The 25,858-nt window shown below is 37.5% G+C and overlaps 3 protein-coding genes across 4 annotated transcripts in view; 1 reads left to right on the top strand and 2 right to left on the bottom strand.

Annotated features, from left to right (window-relative positions):
• tp53i11a (tumor protein p53 inducible protein 11a) overlaps window positions 1–7,612 on the bottom strand; it is a 71,080-nt gene extending 63,468 nt beyond the window's left edge. The window contains exon 1 of the mRNA XM_065248848.1: window positions 7,528–7,612. The gene's annotated coding sequence lies outside the window, so the exon portion shown is untranslated. The remainder of the gene's footprint in view (window positions 1–7,527) is intronic.
• A 5,270-nt stretch (window positions 7,613–12,882) lies between these two features.
• On the bottom strand, window positions 12,883–14,911 carry hsbp1a (heat shock factor binding protein 1a). The gene is made up of 4 exons (XM_065248847.2): window positions 14,701–14,911; window positions 14,107–14,173; window positions 13,772–13,913; window positions 12,883–13,128 (listed from the first exon to the last, which is right to left on the bottom strand). Exons 1-3 carry the CDS (start codon window positions 14,743–14,745, stop codon window positions 13,792–13,794), a joined length of 234 nt encoding a protein of 77 aa, XP_065104919.1. The 5' UTR covers window positions 14,746–14,911; the 3' UTR covers window positions 12,883–13,128; window positions 13,772–13,791.
• A 728-nt stretch (window positions 14,912–15,639) lies between these two features.
• Window positions 15,640–22,013, top strand: phf23b (PHD finger protein 23b). Of its 2 annotated transcripts, XR_010526099.1 has the most exons (7): window positions 15,640–16,147; window positions 17,321–17,352; window positions 17,435–17,527; window positions 17,933–18,551; window positions 18,843–19,060; window positions 21,157–21,213; window positions 21,436–22,013. XR_010526099.1 is itself a non-coding variant. In XM_065248846.2 (5 exons), the coding sequence occupies exons 1-5, from the start codon at window positions 16,120–16,122 to the stop codon at window positions 19,034–19,036; spliced, it is 966 nt and encodes a 321-aa protein (XP_065104918.1). In that variant the 5' UTR covers window positions 15,640–16,119; the 3' UTR covers window positions 19,037–20,642. The 2 variants fall into 2 exon arrangements, 1 of the variants encoding a protein (XP_065104918.1); XM_065248846.2 differs by lacking the exons at window positions 21,157–21,213; window positions 21,436–22,013 and having other exon boundaries at window positions 18,843–20,642.
• The last annotated feature ends 3,845 nt before the right edge of the window (window positions 22,014–25,858 follow it).

Here is a 25,858-nt window from a genome sequence, read left to right as displayed (position 1 = left end):
ACGAAATTCAATTCATCCGGCACACACCCAAATTCTCGGGCGTTCGTTTCACCACGGTGAAAGCGTCCGACGCACACGTACTGCGTGCAGAGGTCGAAGTCCTGCTGGCGAAGGACGCGATCGAGCCGGTCCCTCCAACCGAGATGAGGTCGGGTTTCTACAGCCCGTATTTTATAGTACCCAAAAAAGGCGGTGGGTTGCGACCGATCTTGGATTTGCGCGTTCTGAACAGATCTCTGCAGAGGAGGTCTTTCAGGATGATAACACCGAAGCAAATATTCAATTCAATTCGCCCCCAAGATTGGTTTGCGGCAATAGACCTGAAGGACGCGTACTTTCATGTGTCCATTCTCCCTCGTCACAGACCGTTTCTCCGGTTTGCATTCGAGGGACGGGCATACCAGTACAAAGTTTTACCGTTCGGGCTATCCCTCTCTCCCCGTGTGTTCACGAAAGTAGTGGAGGCGGCGTTAAAACCCCTCAGAGAGAGCGGCGTTCGCATATTGGCTTACCTCGACGATTGGCTTATAATAGCGCATTCTCGACGGACGCTTTGCGAGCACAGAGATTTAACGCTTCGGCATCTCGCCCGTTTGGGTCTTCGGGTCAACTGGGAAAAGAGCAAACTCTGCCCCACGCAGAGGATCTCTTTTCTCGGTATGGAACTGGACTCGATCGATTTATCGGCGCATTTAACAGAAGAGCGCGTCCAGTCAATTCTGACTTGCCTCGGTTCATTTCGAGGGAAGAATGCGGTCCCGCTGAAACAATTTCAGAAGCTCCTGGGGCATATGGCAGCAGCAGCGGCCGTGACACCGCTCGGACTGCTCCATATGAGACCGCTTCAGCGTTGGCTTCACGATCGAGTCCCGAGGAGAGCGTGGCGCGCCGGCATCCATCGTGTAGCTATTACACCTGCGTGTCGCCTAACATTCCCCCCGTGGTCGGACCCCGCGTTTCTCAGGTCCGGTGTGTCCATGAGACAAATCGCTCAGCATGCTGTTGTACACACAGATGCGTCCGACACGGGCTGGGGTGCCACGTACGACGAGCTTACAGCTTCAGGGGTGTGGACAGCACCCCAGTTGCACTGGCACATCAATTGCCGAGAGTTGTGGGCAGTATATCTGGGACTTGTACGCTTCGCTACGGAGCTGCGAGGGAAGGATGTACTAGTACGCACCGACAACACTGCGACCGTTGCGTATATCAACCGTCAAGGCGGTTTGTGCTCCCGTCACCTGTCGCATCTCGCTCGTCATCTCCTCCTTTGGAGTCAGAAGCATCTGAGGTCCCTTCGTGCCACTCACATTCCGGGCTCGCTCAATACAGCGGCGGACGCGCTTTCTCGAGCTGCGCGCCCCGGCGAATGGCGACTCCACCCCCAGACGGTCCAGCTAATTTGGAAGAAGTTCGGTCATGCGCAGATAGACCTGTTTGCGTCGCCGGACGATACCCACTGTCGCCTATTTTATTCACTAACCGAGGGCAGCCTCGGCGTGGACGCTTTGGCGCACAGCTGGCCTTGGGGGATGCGCAAATACGCATTCCCCCCAGTGAGCTTAATCGCACAGACATTGTGCAAAGTCAGGCAGGACGAGGAGAGCCTTTTACTGATCGCCCCATATTGGACGAGCAAGAATTGGTTTCCAGAGCTAATGCTCCTCGCGACAGCCCCTCCCTGGCGGATTCCCCTGAGGAAGGACCTTCTTTCTCAAGGAGGGGGCACATTATGGCACCCGCGCCCCGACCTGTGGGATCTCCATGTGTGGTCGTTGAGCGCGCGCAAGGTTTAGGTGATTTACCACAAGCGGTATCTAACACAATCGACGCGGCTCGAGCTCCGTCCACGAGACGGGCTTACGCGTTTAAATGGAACCTTTTCGTCACCTGGTGCTCTTCGCAACGCGAGGACCCCAGAGAATGCCCTATTAACATCGTGCTTTTATATCTTCAACATAGATTAGACGGTAGGCTGTCACCCTCCACCATTAAAGTTGATATCGCTGCTATTTCTGCTCATCACTCACTTATCAACGGCAGATCAGTTGGCCAGCATGATTTGGTTATTAGATTTTTAAGAGGCGCTCGTAGGCTAAACCCCTCGCGCTCTCCTTCTATTCCTCCCTGGGACCTGTCCATGGTGCTGAAGGCCCTTCAGGCCCCCCCGTTCGAGCCTTTGCAGTCTGCGAGTCTGAAGCTTTTATCAATGAAAGCTCTGACCCTGCTAGCATTGGCTTCAGTGAAGAGAGTAGGGGATTTACATGCAATCTCTGTTGACGATTCGTGCCTTCAGTTTGGTCCTGCTGCCTCGAGCGTAACATTGAGGCCCAGACAAGGCTACGTGCCCAAAGTTCCCACCACTCCTTTCAGAGATCAAGTGGTGAGCTTGCAAGCGCTGCCTCCGGAGGACGCAGACCCAACCATGGCTTTGTTGTGCCCCGTACGCGCACTGCGACTCTACGTGGATCGCACGCAAAGCCTCAGGACCTCAGACCAGCTCTTTGTTTGTTATGGTGGCCAGCAGAAAGGGAAAGCTGTCACTAAGCAGAGGATGTCTCATTGGATAGTTGATACTATCACCCTGGCTTATAATATTCAGGGTATTCCTTGCCCCTTTAATTTGAGAGCGCACTCCACACGGAGTGTTGCCTCATCTTGGGCTTTAGCTCGTGGTTCCTCGCTAACAGACATCTGTAGAGCTGCTGGTTGGGCGACACCTAATACGTTCATTAGATTTTACAGTGTTCGTATCGAGCCTGTATCCTCTCGTGTTTTTTCCTCACCAGGGAGGGCACGGAGAGCAGACTCGCAGGTCGGCTTGCAGCCTCCAACTGATGCTTCATAACTGCGTCAGTATGGAAGGCCTTCAGAACAAAAATGCGTAATGGTTTGAATTGTTCTTCCTCCGCTGCCTTGGCAGCCTTTGTTGCGGAGCATTGGCTGTCAGCCTTCACTAGCTGTATCCTCGCGGACCTACGTGTTGGCTCGGGCTCCACATTGTGTCCCACCGGGTTCCTTTGTGAGTATTTTTCCGTGGGGTTTATCCTACCAGCCCACGTTTCCCTTAGCAGAGCACTGCTTTGCTTACACAGCCACGGCTGTCTTTTATTCTTATCGTCCACCATTAGCCCTTAAGAGGGGCGGTGGCTTCCGCAGCGTTCCTATCCCGCTCAGGTAGGGCGCTTCCCAGTCGCTGGCACTTCTGTGGGTTAAAGGAACATCTAGTGCCCGGCCTTTCTGCCCTATCCTATTTCTCCATTTCCCCGAGGGGATTTTGGAGGATTTTCTGCAGACACTGGAAGAGGTCAGCTCCTAGTGGCGTTTTGGTAGGGATTCCCAATTCGTCGGTCACGACGTGACGTCGTAGTGACCGACTGAAAGGGAACGTCTCGGTTACGGATGTAACCCTCGTTCCCTGAAGGAGGGAACGGAGACGTCACGTCCCGTCGCCACAGGTGCTGCCACCTGCTGTTACGGCCGGTCACACTTTCCGGCTTTCTCAGCGAAAAAGAAGCTAATTTCCCTATTTGCACCTGCTGCTTATATACGCACCTGGCGGGGCGGCGCCAGCATTATGCAAATATCTCAATGCCAAGTTAATTGGCGTTTTAGTAGTATTCGAAGCAGATTGGTCTCTCTAAGCGAGTTCCCAATTTGTCGGTCACGACGTGACGTCTCCGTTCCCTCCTTCAGGGAACGAGGGTTACATCCGTAACCAAGACGTTATGTTATTTACTGGCAACATTTTGTTCTAAGTTAAACAAACAGTAAACATTTACAAGTCTTTATCTTGCAAGTTACCGGCATGGTAATGACATGGAGGAGAGTAGTGATATTGGTTTCCTTTTACCAGGTACTGCAAAGAGAGGATGATATAAAGACGTTTCTTAGAGCTGGCAAGTCATAGGTGAGATGGAGCACCACCGGCGCATCTCACACAGTCCAATATGTGATAGGACCACAAAGATGGTGAACTACGCCTGGGCAGGGCGAAGCCAGAGGAAACTCCAGTGGAGGTCTGCAGCTATCCTGACGTGCAAACAAGTCGTCCGACCTTGGTATAGGAGTGAAAGATAGTGATGGTCGTTTTCGAAGCACTGCTTCGTGAGGCTTCGAAACATTTACGAATCTTTTGTTTCGAATCAGTGGTTCGGAGCTTGTTTCAAACTGGCCCAAGTCACGTGATTTTAGCAAACGAGGCTTCATTACGTCATAACTGTTTCGAAACGTTTCGAAAATCTGATGGTTCACCACTAGGGGGAGTTGATCACATGACCAGTGTCTAATAGGTTTAGGTGAACTCGGGTCAGTTTTATTATGAAAGTTCATAAAACATTCATCCTTCTGACTAATAACACTGCCATGTTGTCTACTTTTTGTTTATAGACCGATTTAATGACAAAAATGTGCATAATTAAAAGGGTAGTAAGTTTTATTCATTTGTTTGCCCTAAATAAAGCTAAAAACACATAATACACTTTTAACTATGTCTTAATTAAGTTAAAAAAAATTTTTAAACATATTTTAATAAAAATCTTGCTATTTTTTTGTAAAAAAAAGTGTAAAATGTTTGGACACATCTGCTTATACACTATTTTGACCAGCAGGGGTCGCCAGCGTGTGTGGGTTTCGAACTGCTTCGAAAAACTGAATCAATTTTCGAAGCAATTGGTTCAATTGATTCGAAGATTCGAAAAGCTTCATTTCTCCCATCACTAGTGAAAGACTAATCGAACCATCTGGTAGCTTGTTTCCTTCTGAAGTTTCCCTCAGGATAGTTGGCGTTCATTCACAGTTTTATCCAATAAAGCAAATGACTAGGGGCCTTGGAGCTGAAATGATTTAGAACTACTCTCAAACTTCAAATGGGTAAGAAGCCAGGCCTGGAATGCAAATATGGAGACAGCGATCACCTGACGTAACACAAGGAGATCTGGGTGAGACTGTATCCATTAAGAAAACCAGAAAAACTAGGGGAATGGAGTGCTAATATAGGGCTCGGAGCCAGCGTGATGAGGTGATGGAAATCAGGTGTGCGTGATTAGCACTCCGTTGATTGGGAACATAGAGTGCCGTGAAAGCCTGGTGTAGCTGATAGGACTGACCCAATTCAGTGCATTTCATCTGAGCTTCCATATGGTGCAAGACATTACTGTAACATTTTAGAGGTTATTGTATCAGGTATCAATGCATAAATTATTAAAATATTGAAGGGGAATTCAAGTGTTATTTTAACTTTATTTAAAAGTTTTGGCTGTGTGACTGTATGAATAGTTTTAAATCTTTTGAATAATGACAGTAGGCCTAATTAAATTGGATTTATGTACTTGGCATTCAATTTCTTAAGTATTAATGCCTTAAAGGAATAGTCTACCCTTTTGCCATATTAAACTATGTAATTACCTCAACTTAGACGAATTAATACATAGCTATATTTTTTCAATGCGTGCACTGTACAGCGCGTCGTGAATGTGTTAGCATTTAGCCTAGACCCATTCATTCCTATGGTACCAAACAGGGAAGCCACCAAACACTTCCGTGTTTTCCCTATTTAAAGACTGTTACATGAGGAGTTATACCAGTAAGTATGGTGGCACAAAATAAAACTTTTTTTTGGTACCATAGGAATGAATGGGGCTAGGCTAAATGCTAACACATTCGCAACGCGGTGTACAGTGCACGCATTGAAAAAAGATAGGTATGCATTAATTCGTCTAGGTTGAGGTAATAACATAGTTTAATATGGCAAAGGGTAGACTATTCCTTTAAGGTAGCAAAGAAATCATCTATCTATGGCAGTGGTCACCAATCCTGGTCCTGGAGGGCCGGTGTCTCTGCAGAATTTAGCTCCAACCCTAATCAAACACACCTGAATCAGCTTAATTAGCTGCTTCAGTTGTCTTTGATTAGGGTTGGAGCTAAACTCTGCAGAGACACCGGCCCTCCAGGACCAGGATTGGTGACCACTGATCTATGGCATGTACTGCTATATGGTTAAAATGACAATAAAGCTTCTTGTGACTTTTGACTTGATATACATTTAAACGGAAAAAAAAACTGGTAAAAATGTGTGTTATTCTGAGAAGAATATTTATATACCACTATTTAAAACAACTAAACTTGACCAAAGTGCTTTAGACAAAAATTCCAGAATAAAAACACATAACTTTACACAGTAATACAACATGTCAGCCTTCAGTCTCCTCCCTGCACATTTGTTTAAGTCCACAAAGGTATATTTATATACCACTATTTAAAACAACTAAATTTTATATTTATATACCAATATTTAAAACAACTAAACTTGACCAAAGTGCTTTAGACAAAAATTCCAGAATAAAAACACATACACAGTAATACAACATGTCAGCCTCCAGTCTCCTCCCTGCACATTAAGTCCACAAAGGTTTAATGTTTTCTTTTTAAAATGAATGCATTTATACAGTAACATATGTATTAATTTAAATGTAACACACACACTTTCAACTAACTTTTGCCAATTATTTTGTACAATGTCTTACTGATTTACTTGTTACTGTTTGCAAGAGCCTATCCATATGAACTGATAAGAATCCTATTTCAATTGACCTTACTGATTAATGACAACTTCTACCTCAAAAGTAACTTCTAGAAGCAAACATTATCAAAAATATGGTGCAAGTTGCAGAAAGGACATTAGATCAACAATATTATTACTTTTCTATTAGATAACATTTGTCATTTAAAATATGAACTTCAAAATCCAGTTATAAGAATAAAAAAAGCAGATATTAGTCACAATTCATATACATGTATGCACTTGGCAGAAGTCTCATATCCAAAGTCACTTCCAAGTGCATTCATTGTATAAATCAGGATGTCTTTGTGTTTCCTAGGAATCTAACAACAACCTTACACTGACGCAAAAAAAAAAAAAAAACATTTAGGAAATATCAAAAAACGGAAAATGTTAATATGTCCGTGTCTCTTTAATGCCTGGTGATGACTACGTTATGATTTAAACGTCACACACGATTCAGTGAGACGTATGTCGTAGTTGGGTGACAGGATGTTAACCATCACTTTTACTCAGTTTTGCAGTCACTGTTGTCTGTTAAAAATGCAAAATGCTTTTCCTGAAGAGCAAAAAAACTGACAAAAGTCAGCACTCGTCCATTTTGACAGATGGCACGGACCAGTTTGGGGTTTTTGAAGACTGACGGAGTTGATGTTTCGCGCGAGCTTTCAATGCCAACCAACTGTTCACTACAGCAAACCACTTTATAATAATGTCTTAATAATAATAATAATAATAATAATAATAAGTATATAACTGCCGTAAAAGATGCTTCCCCGTAGTTTTCATAATCACACCAACAAACCAGTAAACACGAAACTGATCCAGCACATTCCTTGGCTTTTAAGGTTCTTCATAACACCGAAATAAAATCACATCCTTTGTTTAAAACTACTAACGTATATACTATCAGGCTTGCCTTGAAAAATTATAATTATTACTTAAAGAGAAATTGTTATGAGTGTTACCTTTTCTCGTAGAACCACGATGCGTTGTCCGTTGCTTTGATGTCTCGCGTTTACAGTTTGCGCTCAAGCCCACACGAGCTATTGCGTTTACCGTAAAGACTCTAATATAGAATAATTCTCGCGCGGTGGGGGGAATACCGTAAGTATTGTAGCTGGTTACCTGAAACTTCTCGATTTGAATTATTTATTTATTCAATAAATACATTTTGTTGAATGATATGCTGTGATTCTTGTTAAAAGAAACAGTGGGTTTTAAACGTGGGTCTCAGTATGGGGGGCAGAGTTGTTAATTTTCACGTTTTCCAGAATATTCACAACTTTTCACACTACAATAGCACAAAATTGGCAAGGAAATCATTTTATCCCATGATATGGGGAAAGTTGTCACAATGGAAACCTGTCATTGAATAGCCTATTATGGGGTTTTAGCTCAATTTAAACAGTGATGTTTCATTTGTAATAATTTGTAATGATTATCATTTATGATTATAATTACATTTTTTTCTAAATTCTCAAACAAACAAAAACAGACCCTTTGCCTTAACTCTGCATTGTTCCTGAAATATGTCATTTCCCCTTGTGACATAGTTTCAGGCTCCCCTATAGATGCAAACATTGAGGTTTAACCTAAAGCACCCAAATTATTTTGGCTAAGATTGCTGAAGCAGCTGCTTTGTATATTATGGTTAGTTTCTATCTAATTGTGACGGCATAAACTGAATTTATTTCTGTGAATCAAATCAAAGTGCTTTAATTTGTAAAAATAAATGTTAGAATTTGACTGAAAACCTCAAAAGTCATTGATCAACAATAGAGATATTTTAATTTGTCCTTAAAACATGCAGCATTGCACCACAAGACCGACATTTATTTAGATTTATGCATTTGACAAGCAATGGATAAAAGAATGCAACACTCAAGTCAAATGTCTATTAAAGCAGTTTAATTCATGAGTTAATACATTTGCATTTATTAATATAGCAAATGCATAATATATGTAAAATTCAATTTGCTTGTTAGTGTTTGCCCTTTTAATGTTTAGTGGTAGAAGTATAAAAAGCATGCAGACTAAAAAATAAATACATATAAAAATGCTTATACTTAATTCTTAAAAATCAGAATTCTTAATGGTTACTCACAAATATTTACTGAATGTTTGATTTGGTTAATGGTTAACCTGATACAAAATAGAAATAAAATACTAAGTATTATATTGCTATGTAAGCTGAAGATATGACCTCCAGTGTAGTAATTGTAAATTCCCAAAGAGGACAAGGCTCAGACACGCCCCTGTTATTCTATGCTTCCCATGACACTACTAATGGATCATAATGATGGCCTGACATGTAAATGTCGTCAAAAGGGAAGAACCATCCTGCCACAGAAGAGGAAAGTAAACCACAGTTAATAAAAGTAGACAGCTAAATTGCAAAGCATGAACGAGAGAACAAAGAATATCCGGAGAGAAAGAGATTTTTAATGCAATCTTACAGATGCAGGTAATAACATTAATAAAGGAAATGCTATGACATTTCAGAAGTGAAATTTCAAAGATTTTTAACGAAAATTTGCTTTTCTATTTTATTTTTATGTTAAATAAATCTTTGGTGTTCCCATAGTACGTATGCAAAGTTTTCTCTCAAAATACCATAGATAATTTATTATAGCATGTTAAAATTGCCACTTTGTAGGTGTGAGCAAAATATGTGCCATTTTAAGTGTGTCCTTTCAAATGCAAATAAGCTGATCTCTGCACTTAATGGCATTGCCGTGGTTGGATGGTGCAGATTAAGATGCCGTAGTATCCCCTTCTGACATCACAAGGGAAGCAAAATTTTAATGACTTATTTTTTCACATGCATGCTTGCAGATAATGGTTTACCAAAACGAAGTTACTGGGATGTGCATTTTCACTTTTTCTACGTTGAAAGAAGCACTGGGGTCCCAATTATAAAATATGAAATTTGGTAGCCTAGCTTTCTTTTTCCTGCAACTGTAAGTATTCACCTTAACTTTCCTGTACTTGCAATTTAATGAGTTTAGTTAAATGTGTTTAAGGTTAATGGCAATAAGAAATCCAAAAAATCTCCATGGTAACAAAAACTCTTGCTGTGCAGTTGTGGGCAGAGGGGAGGACAAGGTCTGCCTCATCAGCAGGAGACTGAAAGTAGGACCCATAACATGAAATCAACAAACAAGTAAATGCAAAGGTACATTTGTTTATTAACTGCCATTATAAACCTCATAAAAATACAGTTCCTGCTTGCTATTTTGTTATTTCTGATCAATTTCTTGTGGCTACTAAAGAATACATTTTAGACCATCAAAGTATTTTACATTTACACATTTGGCAACAGTTGGGAATAACACCTCAGGCAAACAATATTAAACATATACAACTACACAATTATTTATCTCTTAGCTTTTTTAACAAAATGTAAGCTAATGTACTATCCAAAAGCATTTTTAACATTGCAAACCATTGCAATTTAATGCAATTGATATTTTTGTTATTTATTCCTCCAGCTATACATAAAAAATAAATCTTATAAATTAACCCAAGCGGTGGCTATAATTTATGATGAAGTGTCTATTCTGAAAATTTAAACCATTGACCTTCTTTTGGAAATACCAAAAATGTAAGTATAAAGCATACCTGTAGCAAAAGATGAGCAAGAGTATAATTATAACAACTCATATCTAGTCAAGATAAATAATATTAAGTTGAATTGACTTGTAAACCTGAGATTAAGGCAACAAAGAATTGTTTACAGTGTGGGGTTATAATAAATGTACATATAAGGCAATATCCTTCTTGAATTCTTATTCTGAAAGCAAGAAAATGTTCATGTTACAGTCCAGAGGGAAAGTTTACCCCCTGTTGAGAGATAAAATTACCTCTATGTCTGGTACAGCTTGTTGATACTTTGGGCATAGAGACAAAGAAAAGAATCTAATTCAGATAGAGTATAAATAAAATACGAAGTAAAATGTGCTATTCCACATATGTAAACACATTTCCACATTAATTGGGGTGAGTTTGTTCCAGACAAAAACACATCGCACAATGCCTCACATAATTCCTTCCAAGTTTGAAAGAGCAAAAGAATAGAATGAAATAGAAAACAATCATTTTGCAATTTTGGATTTTATCGTGAAGTTTAAATAACTCTGCCTGTGAGTATCACTCATGAACAGAATGACAAAGTCTGTATGATAACAAAAATGTTTAATAACAAAATAGCTCCACCAAGTGGATATGACTGATGCTTTGTCTTTCTGTTTTGATATGATTTTTTTCCATTTAATAATCTCAGCCACGATTAACATTCCGTAATTTTCTATCTGAGCTGTCTTTGTGTAACAGTCAAAAATACAATCTATAAGAAGTAGAAAAGCTTTGAAAAACTGACAATTACCTAATGACATCTGATAACAGCAATAAATTAATGCAAAAACACCTGCAGGAAAATCACAAAAGTAACTTTCACAAATTAATTTTATTATATTTCAAGTATTTCAAATTCTGAAAATTTTTAGATACACACCTATTTCCTCCCTAAATTTTTCCAAGTTATTCCAAGATTAATTATTTTAATTTAACTTTGGTAGATTTTTACATTCAGCTGTTTGTTTCAAAGCAGCTTTACTTGAAAAGAAATATTTATAATATTGTTAATATTTATATAGATTGTAATATAATAGAATATATCATTGCAAACTTGATTGTCCTCATAAATGATTTATAATCTAATAAAACAGTATTTACTCTTCTTGACTAAAACTTGACTTTCCTTCGACTCAGTAGCAGCAGTGGAGAAATAATACTGTGCCATATGTTATTCCCAAATTAAACAATATATTTTGAAGGTAGGATGATTACTTGTCTATTTATATTGAGAATAGATATTTAATATAATATCCAATAATCTATTGAAGATGATTTTTTAAAATGGTCAATGCAAAGCCTTGCAGATATTAAGTTCCACTTATCTTATTTTAATCTGACTTGATAGTTTGTTTTTTTGTCAAGCATTTAATGCAAATCCAGTGATTTAACACATGTGTTTTGGAAATATTTAGCTTTAATTAAAACTGGCCTACGTTTATAATACTAGAAGGTCAGGCATCCTACAATATTGCCACTGAGAACAGGCCAAGGAACACAAACAAAAAATCAACAAAAGAGAACATCAGTGAAAAGCGACCTTGTTCTGAATAGACAACAGCTTAAAACACTGTACACTGCCTCCTGTTTGGCAAGAATAGTTTTAAAAAGTAATAAAAGGCTTTATTGTTGTCACAACCGCATTTCAAATTTCAACATTTTAAACAATAGGTGGAAAACCACTGTGCATTCACACTTCTAAGATATTTCATGTTCAAATCACACACATTCAAGCTGAACAACTGTGAAAGAAAGTCTCTGGATACCCTGTCTGTGAAATTCAACCAAAAGTCTCATCAAATGATGAGATTAGGAGCATCAAAGTTTGATTTTAATCGTTCATATTGCCTTACTCAGTCAATATTAAGGAAATCAAGGTTATATTTTTACAGAATGTTCTTTATGATGGTCGTAGAAAACGGTACCTTAGCTGGGTGTTCACATGCAGGGTCACATTTGTGGTTCAAGCTTAATGCAATATGATATTTGCCATTTGAGAGTTGTCCTTTATTGAGTTTTAAATTCTGTTAGTGCGAGTTTTCACATTAAAGGGGACATTTCACAAGACTTTTTTAAGATGTATAATAAATCTTTGGTGTCCCCAGAGTACATATGTGAAGTTCTAACTCCAAATACCCCACATATAATTTATTATAACATATTATAATTGCCACTGAGCAAAAATGTGGGGGTTTGGGGTGTGTCCTTTTAAATGCAAATGAGCTGATCTCTGCACTAAATGGCAGTGCCGTGGTTGGATAGTGCAGATTAAGGGGTGGTATTATCTCCTTCTGACATCACAAGGGGAGGCAGATTTCAAGGACCTATTTTTTCACATGCTTGCAGAGAATGGTTAACCAAAACTAAGTTACTCGGTTGATCTTTTTCACATTTTCTATGTTGATAGAAGCACTTGGGGACCCAACCATAGCACTTGAAAATAGAAAAAGTCCCTTTAAATATAAGTATATTTAAAAGATAATGCCTACAATTAGTACAAGTATATTAAATAAAGCCAGATGCAATAAACTCATGAAATATAAATCTGAATCAGGATTCAATTAATTGCACATTGCCTAAAGATTAACAGATCTATGAATCACTTAGATTTGCTTATGGATCACAAGGCTGCATTTTTTACAAATTTTGCTGTTGTCACTAACTGAAATTAAACAGAGAGAAAGAGACATTTGTAAAAGAGCTTTAATAATAAGCAAAACATGCAGTAATACAAAAGAACAATGGGATATCTCAGTCTGAACAGATATTTGATCTTATGACCGTAAATGGACTTGTTAAACCTACAATATGCATAATAGTCTATTTGGATAGACCACATATGCAAGCACCTTGTTATTTAATTTAATTTCCTACGAAAAGAAATTAAAATCTTGACACTGTGGTAGAAGGTCATCAATGTGTTCCTTGGCAGTCTGAAAAAGAAAAGTCAGTTCAAATTAGACAAGAAGATGAGCATAAAAACATTACAGTAGGTGTCTAACTGCTTTATCCCAAAGTGGATATTTGGGAAAAGCAGTTTGAGCCTTTTAACCTGCTATTAAGAAGTAAAATTAATAGAGTTCCTTCATTTAATGACAAGATTAATGACTATGGTTTCCATCAGAGATGGTATTTCTGTTTAATATGAATCAATGTAACTCTATTTTGTAACAGTTAGCTGCACTTTTAGGAAAAGGTACAAAAGCTGTCACTGGGATGGTACCCTTTTAAAAGGTCCTTATACATATCATTTATGTACAGATATTCACTCTTTAGGTACAAAGATGAGCTATTTGAAAAGGTACTGCCCCAGTGACTTTTTCCTGTAAGGGTATGATGCATAATTTTGTTATTTTGGATGGATGTGTAAATTTTAGTTATCCTAAGAGACAGAATTGTCATGCTCAACCTATCCAACTTTAATCTAAACCACAAAACTTAGATATACAAGACCAAAAATACATACAGGCTAACTTTATGTGTAACAACAAAATTATCCGCCGAAACATGCACCTAGAAACTAGAATGTATTCTGGGAAAAAGACATCTTCAAAGATGCAATACTACCACATTTACCATAGTGTTGACCATTGGGTTTAAGCTGTACCGGAGTTCTCAGTGACTTTGAACTCTTCGTCAAGATCCTCCACACCTGCCTGAGTCATGAGGTCGGAGATGTTCTTTTCCAGGTCATCGATTCGTGTGCTCATCTCATCAAGTGTTCGGATTAAGAAGAAACTAATGAAATTGTCTGTTTCAAAATAAACTTCTCTATAATTTATTTAAAAAGAAGATTTTAACTATATATAAGCGCATTCGCATTCTAGTAAACACAGCTTATTCCACTCATTTATTATTATTAGTGATATCACAAATGTGTTTAAAATAAAAGCAAACATTCAGAAGGATATTTCTTCCAATAATCTGGTCTGACATGGTCTGGAACTTGTCCTGCATCTGCTGCAGTAAGGTCTGTACCTGAAATGAACAGAATCAAATTATTTAACTGAAAACTAGGGAAGAAAAATATGAATGAGCATCACTTAACATAGCTATTATAAATAAAATATCTCGCGTGGGTTTTGTGTGGGCTTCCCACGCGGGAGTGCAAACAGCAGTTTGAGGGCACGCTCCCTGCCCACGCGTGGAACTGCAACCATAGTAACAAGGGAACCCTCTGAACATCATGAAATCACACTAGCTCACATTTAAATGCAGCAAATCTTTTTTTGGGCATACATTTGTTACATTACATATACATTTAATTCATCCATCGCTTTACAAAGAAAGACAATACATTTAGGTGTGGGTAAAAGTATGATCATGTACAAGTTCAAGTCACAAAGCGTAACGAGTTACAAGCACATCAAACAATTCGCAGTTACACGCTTAATTCAATAAAGTAAATTATTTTCCATGTTATTACTTTAGGGTAAGTAAAGCAAGCGAGATTTAAAGTGGGCGCATTATCAAGAATGGAACAACGGTGGAAATCAAGCACTCACCACAACAGTCAGGTCCTGAGATGATTTAGGGTCCTTCTCGGACATATCTTCTAGAATTTTTTTGTCGTCTTTTGTGTGATCTTTATGTTTGCGTTACCAGAGGCTTTGTCAAGTCAGTCCACAGTACACCGTGATTCATTCAAGGTGGAAACTGTCGTCGAGGCAGTAACAGATTTCGTTGTTAAGGGGGTTTGGTCAAGGAATTTAAACCAATAGAGTGACGTTTGACTCTAAGATATGACACGCTTTTTCCTAAAGGGGGCGCTCAATGGCTCAGAATAACACCTTACAATGAGACATTTTCACAATATTTTCAATCACTGTATATTGAGGTGCTTTATTCTGGAGTGAAAAAAGATATATGTCAATCAAGCGTCTTGGTTTTATACATCGTTGCTTTTAATCACTTTATTATTTATTTCAAATTAACACGTGCACTTATGCCATCAACAATTATTTTTCTCGTCGTAGAAAAAAAAACATTAAATCACGTGCGTTTGAGGCGCATTATTATTATTGTTTTTATTATTAAAAGTGTTGTAATAAAAAGCATCTGACTTTCTGAGCAGTAGAGCGCCCCCCGATAGGACGCTGATTTTCTTCATTGCATATTATTATTGCAGGCAATTAAAATTTAACTGAGAAAAGCGAAGTCTGCAAAACAGTTGTTCTTATTTATTTAATAAACTGTGAAAGCAACCGTATAAAAAAAAGTTTAGAAACGCAAATTGTTCATTTAAACACATTCATACTCGAAACAGATAAACTCAATTTCCCACATACAAAGCAGACGAACGTTCAATGAAAGGAATTATGGGATATGGTGTATTTTCGTCATTGACGTCAACGCCGATTTATCCTCACATATCCTTTGTTGAACTACATATCCCATGAACCCTTTAGCGATGAGACTACACATCGGTACTGCAATCCGACCACAAGGGAGCTGCTGGAGTCAGTTGACATCGACTTGCGAGGCGCGCCGCCGGAGGCGACACGCATACGTTTGGTCGTTTTCCACGTACGTCGACAAAGGATAATAATGTAACTATACAGTTTATTAAACTAAATTTCGTTGCAAGCATGCTAGATTTACGGTTTTATCGTTGGATCTTCTTTACTCGGTGTTCCGTCATGTAATTGAAACTGCCAGCTGGATTATTTTCACTACGCTATACGCTGGCCAGAATTAAGTTAATTAATCTTTCCAGAGGCGTCAAATCTCGCGAACTTCATTTGAGGCAGTTTGTAAATTACTTAATCGCAGTGAAAACGAAGTAAAACCGTCGTTTAAATGATTGCAATGGCCAGTTACCTAGACTGTGCCTAGCCAACCGAAGCTTGCTGCGCCCAAGCCGGGCGAAGATTGACGCTGCTCGGTGTCATCCAAGTGAAGTGGATCGAGTTTACTATTCGACAATGCTTGGAATAATGTCCGAACACCAAGGTAAGGGAATCTCTAAAAAACTAAAGTAAAATATTTAACTTTAAACTTGTGATTGGCAACACCCACCATCCGTTCAGTTTTAGCATTCAGCTAGCCTGCTAGCAGCTCTCATGCTACAGTAGCTCTAACTGTTACATTATGTTTGGGTCAGCAGACACATTTCTTTAATAAATCTAATTTGTAGCCACTAACTTGGTAATCTGCAATGGCGGCGATCATAAATTGCTAGCTTTTGTGTGCCGATTAGCTTTAGTACGTTAGATGGATGAAGTGCGCGGATAGATTAGCAGAGTTGCTATCTTGTGCAATAGATGGAAATCATTCCAGGTGCTGCAAATGGACTTTATTAATAGTCATTTTATTGAGAATAACTGATGATTTGCTTAAATGCATTTATGTTTCCCAAATTGCTTTTTGCTCCGGTGATTTAATAGTTTGTAATTAATTAAATACCAGTTACGCAGCGTTGCGCATTTTGTCTTCACCCAAAGCGTATATTTGAGTTGCTGCTATTGACCTCTTTAGCCTGCGTTAACGTACACCTCTACAACAATAAGTAACTTACTGTTCGACTGTCCTTCAATAGTTTAAATGTCCTGTAGTTTAATGGCAAATAAATCAGCTGTTTTAAACCGGGTCCCTGTTTTGCCTACGGCTGTAACTCTTTGTTACGCCGTCGCAAATACAATTACAAAACTGTCGAATATCTGCATATGTAACGCTTCTTCAATCGGTTGGTCGTCAGTTTTGTGAACGTAGTGACCTAAAAAAAGGTTTTGTGAGAGTTTTCAAGCCATTGAAGTCAGCCGTATGTTTCGACGTCGTGAATAAAGCTTAAAGCCACATGCTGTGTGTTACTGTGTCCTGTCGTCTTTAGCAACCTGCGTTTGTCATTGAATTATTATTTTAAAAAATCCCCATTTAAAAAGTCGGGTCGGAAAACATTTTACTGTTAGTCTGGTGTGAGTGATTTGAATGTAAAATTGTACCTTTGTATCCCTTTGAATTACGTTATAATCGCAGTAGTGTCGTAAAGGAGTTGCACAGTTAGCGCGTTAGCTTGTCTCCGTCAGGAAAACCCGCTTTCAGTACGACAGATACAAAGTGCACTTTTTTTCAAACTAGTAATGAAATAGTTTGTTAACCAACTATTGTTTTTCTTTTGCTGCTTAGATTCATTACTGAAGTGTAAAGCCGAGGCTCTGGTAAGTCAAATAAGGAAATAAAATGTTCACCCTATAGATGGCAGTGTTTGTCATAATACTAATTCAGGATGTTCATGTTTAGCCATCAGAGAGAAAAAAGAGGACAGTGGAGGACTTCAACAAATTTTGCAGTTTTGTCCTTGCATATGCAGGTTACATCCCATCACCAAAGGAGGTAAGAATGGTCAATTTGCTCCTACATTTTTTTTTTATTAGTTTATAACTAGTTCTAAATAAACCAGGGTTGGTTTTAATCTATTTCTATTCCTTAAAGGCGGGGTGCATGATCTCTGAAAGCCAATGTTGATATTTGAAATCACCTAAACAAACACATCCCTACCCCAATAGAATCTGGACCTTCTTTTGATAGACCCACCCCACACATGCACAAAGATGTCGATTATTAGACACGCCCCTTACTGCTGATTGGCTACAAGTGTGTTTTGGTACTCGGCCTGGCTTCCTTTTCCAAAGTGTTTTTCACAAATCATGCACCCTGCCTTTGATGTCAGTAGTGGCTTTATTGTTCAATGTCAGATCTGTTTCCATAGTAATATTACATGTCTGCCTCTGTCCATAGGAAAGACCATGGTCACCAGGATCCTCCAATTCTCCAAACAGCTCTGGTGCTTCAGGTGAAAACAGCGTTTTAGGTGGCGCAAGTTCTACCGTGGGCGCCAGCTGGAGTCATGGGTCTTCAGACATGCATACCATTCACACTTTTGTTCGTAAGGCTCGTGCCAATAAGAGTAACAAGAGCATGCGTCGATTATCTTCTGACAGTAACCTGATTGACAAGATGTGTTTAAAAGACTCTTTCTATGAGGGCGAGGTGGCCAGCAAAGCGGAACGCAAAAAGGACAAAAAACTCAAGCGCCATTCTTTAGGTTCTGGTACTGGCGACAGCAGCAGCAGCGGTGGGGAGAAACGTGCAAGGATCAAACGCAGTAAAAACCCCAAACAGTCCAAAGCCCATAAGAAGCTTAAGAGCTCCGCCCACAGTGAGACAGACTCTGAGACCGGTCTCGGCCGTGGAGACGAGCACTTGGGCTGGGGAGCCGGGTCTGAGCGCAGACTACAGGCCCAGGGTACGACACTGGTGAAAGTAGAAAAGGAGGAGGAGGCCACCAGAGAGGCTGATATGAGCTCCAGTGAAGGAGAGACTTGGATAGCGGATGAAGACATTATGGTGGAGTCAGGTGAGTGTCTTGGCATGATCAAATTAAGTTTTGATCAGGTTTGTAGGATTTATTACGCACGAATGCTTACATTATTTGTATATATATATTTATACATTAGTTAGGTGAAGCATACAACACCTCCAGATTCCCATTTTGAATTTAATTTTAAAAGCTACCTCTTCTATTTATAAAGTTGGTCTGATCATATATTAAATCTACTGTACCACATGAAATAAAGCCTGATTTGTTTGTCTTCATCGATTGTTCAAATATGCAAGTAGTCTTAACACAAACTCTCTTCTTTTACAGGTGATGATTCGTGGGACTTGATCACCTGTTACTGTGGTAAACCTTTTGCAGGGCGGCCCATGATTGAATGTAGTCAGTGCAGTATCTGGGTGCATCTCTCTTGCGCCAAAATTAAGAAATCTAATGTGCCCGACATATTTAACTGCCACAAATGCAGAGACACTCGACGGTCGGGTCATAAAAAAGACACTTAGAGGAGGGTGTTCATTCCCTTAAAGGTTTGAATGTTCCCAATTCTCTAATTTTGTTTCCAGAGCAATTTTGGTTTCCATTTTTATGTTTTTTTGTTTGTTTTTTTGCAGCTTTTACAACTATTTGATTCCCTGCTCTTAGGATTAACAACTGCATAAATGTTTTGCAATCACCAATGTAGGGAGAGTCCACTAAGAAATCTCAAGTGATTTCAGTTGGTCACGTAACTCCAGAGTTGATAAATGACTATAAGTAGTCTCTGTTCTCTCTGGCTCAAATGCGACAGTTCATTTGTCAGAAATCCAAGTTTCAGTGATGTTATTATTAGAGCTGATGTTGATAAATCAACTATTTTTCAACTGCGGAAAATATTAATGGTCACACAGCCATATTACAGAGATTAAACTAAAACTATTGTTTATTTAATTATATTTCAAACAATCTTCAACTATAATAGATGTTGAAAATTATGAAAGGATATTTAAAAAGATTTGTGTAGGGATGCACCGAATATTTGGCAACTGAAACCATTTGGCTGAAAATAGCATAAAAAAGCATTTAAGATGTTTTGCCAAATAAGTTAAAAAGTTTAACAAACAATATCGTTTATGATTAAGCTGGTTGCTGTTTCATCGTATCAAGTGAGAGGCATACATGCTTTATAAATGCAGCAAACATGTTGGGCAGTGTGAAAACATTTTAAAGTGTCTGAAAAGAGGCTTTTTGGCTATTTATTTGGCCAAATAAGTTAGGTTGCTTGGCATTCGCTGTATCGCTAGTTTGGCATACTATAGTAAAAAATGAAGAATGCTTTATTTCTTAGTGGACTGTCTAGTTAACCATTTTTCATTTTCACATGTTTTTGTCTGAAGGTAAACATAAGTTTGAATGCTATTCACTATATGCAAGTATAAAAAGACAATACGTCTAATACACCATTATAATTGAGGTTTTAACTTGTTATGTGAAAAATCACTACCGGTCATACACATTAAATCCTCAAATAAAATATAAAAACTTTTATAACTCTCAGCTACGTGTTGCATTTGAGCAGAGAATCTATTCAGTTGTAACTGTTGAATTTTTTTCTGAATCTACTGGTAATGTACTGAATATTAATTCACATTGTCCGAGAAGCAGTCTTAAATTACTTGCACTATATATATTCTGAAATTTTGTTTTGGATGTTTTAAGTTGACCTTGAGAAGATTTCAGATTTTCCTTTCGGTTGTAAGATGCTCAAGTGAAGGCTAGATTTATGAGCTGTGATTGGTCCCCAAATTGTAATTATTGCTTTCAAGAAGTGTTGTAAACTCTGGGAACTGAAAGATTACTCATGCTACAAGCTCTTTCATTTGAATAAGTTTGGAAACTATTGTTTGAGTTTTTCTTTGTGGTTTATTTGTACAGCAACAGAGATTGGAAGTCCCCAAAAGCCAGATCTCTCTTGCTAAATGTTTCATTCTGTAAATATCACAGAGTTCGAAAAGTGTACATATGTGAAAGTGAAGAGAAAAGCAAAGCAAAGCAAAGCAAATGGTATATTTTTTTGCATCTGATATTGTTTTCTTTAACTACCTGTAGAAATAAAAGTTTTCTTTAATGGGCTTCAAATGTGATTTTCCTTTTATTTAGATGATCAGTCACTTTAACTGAGGTGCATCACATTTTTTCAATTAAATCAATTGAAGATTGCAATTTGCACAAGTTTTCCATGTACATTTTATTTTGTGGCAACACAACTACAGTGTCTTGTCAAATCTCACCCGGCTAGAGGGCGCTATTAAGCTTATATTTCCAAAATATAAATACAAATAAATAAGTCACAGTTTATAATTCTGACATAAAATTATTTGATAGAAACAAACAATGACTTAATAGAAACACAAACAGAATGTGAAAGGACCAGAACGTTATAATAAATTGTCCTTATTAAGCAAGTGGTGGACTTGATCATTTTGCATCAAATTCTTTGAGCTCATCAGGTTCCTCCTGGAGGGAGAGAGAAAGATGATTTTGAGTGATGTTTTACAGCCAGTTTCATTGAAATCTATGCATCCAAGCAACTGTGGATGTCAGCAATTAATAAAACTTGCGTTTTATACCTTTCTGTTCCTGCTAGATAAGTGGGTGCTGCCAATGGGGTCCAGAGGAACAGTGATTCTCCTCCTGTAGTCAGGTAGAAATGTAGAGATTACATGAATGTGTTTTGGATCAATGACATGATTATGAAAAACTAATGCTTTGTGGAAAAATGACTTCAATTTGATAGAGACACTTAAAAAGTCAATAAAAATGTTAAATATAATGTTTTATTACAACAAAGTTTTATTGCATGAAATGCAATTAAATGTACTTACCGCTTATCTTTTTTGTTTTGGTGTCGATTGCTGTTTGGTAGTTGCACATTCATTGGTTCCAAAGGGGAAAAGAAAGCAGGTGACTGAGCCGGGTTGGGATCCCAGTCCCGAGTCATTTCCCCCTCGTTTCCCGGGAACAAGTCTACCAGATCGGAGAGCTCATAAATGTACGGTGACATCTCCTGATCTGACCTGTGATTGCTCTGGACATTAGAAATGGCAGAAAACAATGACTGAGTTTGAGTTGACAGTGTTAAAGCCATGACAAAAAGCAATGTCACATCAACAAAATGAAGCGTATAATTATTAAAAAATTTACCCTCTTTACTCTTAGTCTGTCCGGTATCAGGAAGGCATACAGCTCATCCATTAACAAATATACAACCAGAACAAGTAGCAAACACCTGGAGCACATCATCTGCGGGTATAGCATCAGATAACATGTAATGCAGCTCTGTTACTTCTTACATTTTTTATTTTAAATGCATTTTAAATTTCTACTGTAATATTTATATATATAAAAAATTGGTTTTAATAAAGAATTTTTCAATGAACTTTACAAAGCAAATGTTTACCTTAATAGCCTTCCCGGTGAATAAAATAATTAAGATGTTCTTCAGTTGTTTAAGTTTCCTTCCCAAGTGTGTATGTTGCCTTGCTGTCTTCTTTTGACAAGGGGCATGTCAGTTTTGGGTATTTGTAGACCTGAACCTGGGGTGGGTTTATATAGGATAACCGAGATCATGGATAAAGGGTATGTGTGTGTGTGCGCGGACGTGTGTGTGTCTAACATGACTTCACCCACCCTCCTAACAGATTGGAACATGATTAAAGTATCATCTTTTGGTTGTGTTGTTAAAATGTTCTAGTTCAAACTCAGGGTAACAGCTTTACAATGTATTGCTCTGAAAGGTTACATCTTAGAATCATGTCTGATAAGAGAAAACACGTTTGCATTTGATAAGAGTTATATGTTTAAGGTGACTTGCAATGCATTCAAGCTATACACTGCAAAAAAATTCTTAAATCAAGATGTATTTTCTTGATGAGCAAATGTCCTCAAAAATAAATTGATAAAACATATCAAATGTAAGTGAATTTGTGCTTAAAACAAGCTAAAAAAATCTGCCAATGGAGTAAGACATTTTTTCTTGAATTTACTTAATACAAGAAAAATTCAGCAAAAAAGTTTGATTCCATTGGCAGATTTTTTTTGTTGCTTGTTTTAAGCACAAATTTGCTTAAATTTGATATGTTTTGTTCTTAGGTCATTTGCATATCAAGAAAATACATCTTGATTTAAGAATGTTTAAAAAATTCTGCTGAAAACAAGACAAAAATACTAAGAAAGTCATTTTTTGCAGTGTACATTTGTGATGTATGTTTGCAAGTACCATACTCTACCACACTGCAAAAAATGACTTTCTTACTTAGTGTTTTTGTCTTGTTTTCAGTAGAAAAATCTAAACAAAAATTAAGTTAAGATGTATTTTCTTGATGAGCAAAATGACCTAGGAAAATAATTTTATAAAAATAAAATTTAAACAAATTTTGTGCTTAAAATAAGCAAAAAAAGTCTGCCAATGGAACAAGAAAACATTTCTTGAATTAAGTGTTTAAGACAGAAGTAAACCTTTTTCAAGAAAATCTTTCTAATTCTATTACCAGATTTTTTTTGCTTGTTTCAAGCACTAATTTACTTAAAGTATACTAATTTTTTTCTAAAAACTAGACTTTTTTGTAGGTAATTTTGCTCATCAAGACAATGCACCTTAATTTCAGAAAATATTTTTAGTGAAAAAAAGACAAAAAGACTAATTAAGAAAGCAGTGCAATTGAGCTAAATAAAATTAAAACAGTATTAAACTGTATTTAAAAAGTAATTTTCCATATTTAATTTTTTGTTCCATGCTTTTTATACTATCCATCATTGTTAGTATGTAATATGGAAACTAACCATGGTTAATCTCTTCATATGTATAGTGTATTTTAACTCATAAGCGGATAATGTTAACACCCAATTATTAAAATTTCTGCTGATGATTTGATTTTAATGCAGCTTGTTTACAGTGTTTTATACACATTCTGAATGTTCAGTCTTTTGGAGACAAATCTGTGTGGCCTTTTTAGGTATAAACAGATAAACAGGTCTCGCTTAATTTCATGGTTTCAAAACACTGGTTTTCCCTTCCACGTACACCAGAACTTACTTTCTCTCTCTCTCTCTGTACCTTGGGGATGGTTGTAGTATTAACAGAGGAAACACACACACAAACAAGTAAGAATAAAAAGGAGAGGCCTCTGTGGATGGCCTACCAGCGGTTTGACACGTTTTCTCTCTTCCTCTTTTCCCTCCCTATCCTAATTATTGCTATTTCAGGCAACTGGGGCCACCAGACTTAGACTAGCTGTTGATAGACAACCCATGGTGAAAATAAACTGCCCTTACTAAACGGGGCCGGTGGAGGCCGCCCAGATGTCTGTCAGCACAGGCAGAGAACAAATAGTCACTGATTACTCTAATTAGTGTAAAATGGGTATTTGATCATCTTTTCAATCTCCACCCTCTGTTGTCTTCCCTATAAGTACATTGAATGGTCCGAAGATCCAAATTTAGAACAATGCCAAAGAGTTCAGTGCCAGCACATATGCCGTATGCTTTTTTGTGCAACTATATTCATTCTCAGATTCATAAACCTTTAAACTGTCATGACTGCTCCTTTTTAGTCAAGAAAGTTGAAATGACTTGTTAATTCAAGTTTATTTGTGTGTCAATTTGTGTTTGAAAAAACTATAAAATTGACAGTTTATTTCAACTTTCTTGACTGGTGAGGAGTTGCTAAAAATTATAAAGTTATTTAAACTTTCTTTTTATATTAGTAGCAACTCCTCACTAGTCAAGAAAATTGAAGCAGTTGTAATTTCAAGTTGATTAAACTTAAGGAATTTTAATATGTACTAATTAATAGCTTTTGTAAAAGCATGTGGATCAAGAAAATTACATAAGACTTAAACATCTGCACAGCATGTAGAAAGTATTGTTTCATTTTGTCCAAGGTTTTGTTTAAATCTGTGTTTTATGACACCTTTATATTTACTGCAATAAAACTCGAACACTCTCTGCATGGGTTAGTTTCTGCACTGCGGTTTAACTTCTTTGTATGTAGCCTAGTCAATATTTGCAATGCAAAATATTTTATGTTTTTTTTTTATTATTATGTTTATGCTCTTTATTTTTTCAGTGTGTATGCTGGAGGCAAACATGCAATATTAATTAGTTATTACTGATGAAATGCATGTGGCAATAAAAATACCCCGAACATCAGTGACTTTGAAATAGGCTACAGTAATACATCTGTTAAACTAAAAGCAGGAGTCAAGATACTATACTTCATTGGAACCCAGGTTTTCTACGATTGAAGATGTTGCACATGGAAAATCCACCATTTAGGCTAAATTTAATGTTAACATTAAATGTGTCTTATGCAGTTTCTTCAATTCAAAGTTGTTTAATTTAACAACAGTTGCTACCAACAACTAAATCAGATTTAAAAGTTATTCACTTCAAACTGTTTTGAATGACACTTTATATTTGTTTTGTTAAGAGTGTTGTAACAGACTTCCATAACTGATATAGTATTTAATATATAGTATTTTTTTAATATAGTACTTATTATATAGTAATTTTTTAAATGTTTAATTCCCATAAAATTGTATAATATAGTATTTAAAATATAGGATCAGTCTGGCTCCCTCTCAAGGGTTTTTCTCCAAAGATCTTTTATCCCTAAAGCAGGGGTCTCCAACCTTTTTGTGAGCAAGTGCTACCACAATGGATAAAACAATCTGGAGCTACTATTAAATAGTCTACTCAACTTTTTTGTTTTACTTGTTACTTTTATTTTACTTTACTTGTTGATATGTTTTATCATTGTTTAAAATGTTAACATACATAAAAGAAGCCAAGCTAATATAAAAATATGTAATAAAATTATATTAAAATTGAGGCTATTAATAGAAAGTGCTTTGACGGGCAATTCACAGACTCCGTGCGGAGAACCTGGTGTTCACAGGCACGATGTTGGACTCCACTGCCCTAAAGGTTTTTTCCTAGGAATTTCTTCAACCGCTTACATTAGCTTAAACTTTCTTCTGTACATTACATTCTTATCCACTGTACTTTGCTACTTTTGTTGTCCTCAGTTTTCTATTGCTTTTATTAATGTTGCTTTGGAACAATTAAACAATTGTGAAAAGTGTTATTTAAATCAAATTTAATTGAATAACTGTCTAAACTGACACTGCTGTCTTCTTAATGTCTTAATTTTTTTTATTTTATAATGTTTTGATGTACTGACTGTATTCTAATGGTGGACATAACATATCTACAGTATGTACAGTGCCCTCAAGTATTGGAAAAGTAATGAAAAAAAATGCTCTGTTTGCTGGGGAGATATGAAATTT

The sequence above is a fragment of the Paramisgurnus dabryanus genome, chromosome 2 (assembly GCF_030506205.2).
Source record: "Paramisgurnus dabryanus chromosome 2, PD_genome_1.1, whole genome shotgun sequence".
NCBI lineage: Eukaryota > Metazoa > Chordata > Actinopteri > Cypriniformes > Cobitidae > Paramisgurnus > Paramisgurnus dabryanus.
The sequence above is the reverse complement of the archived record's forward strand: the minus strand, read 5'-3'. Positions and strand labels throughout refer to the sequence as shown.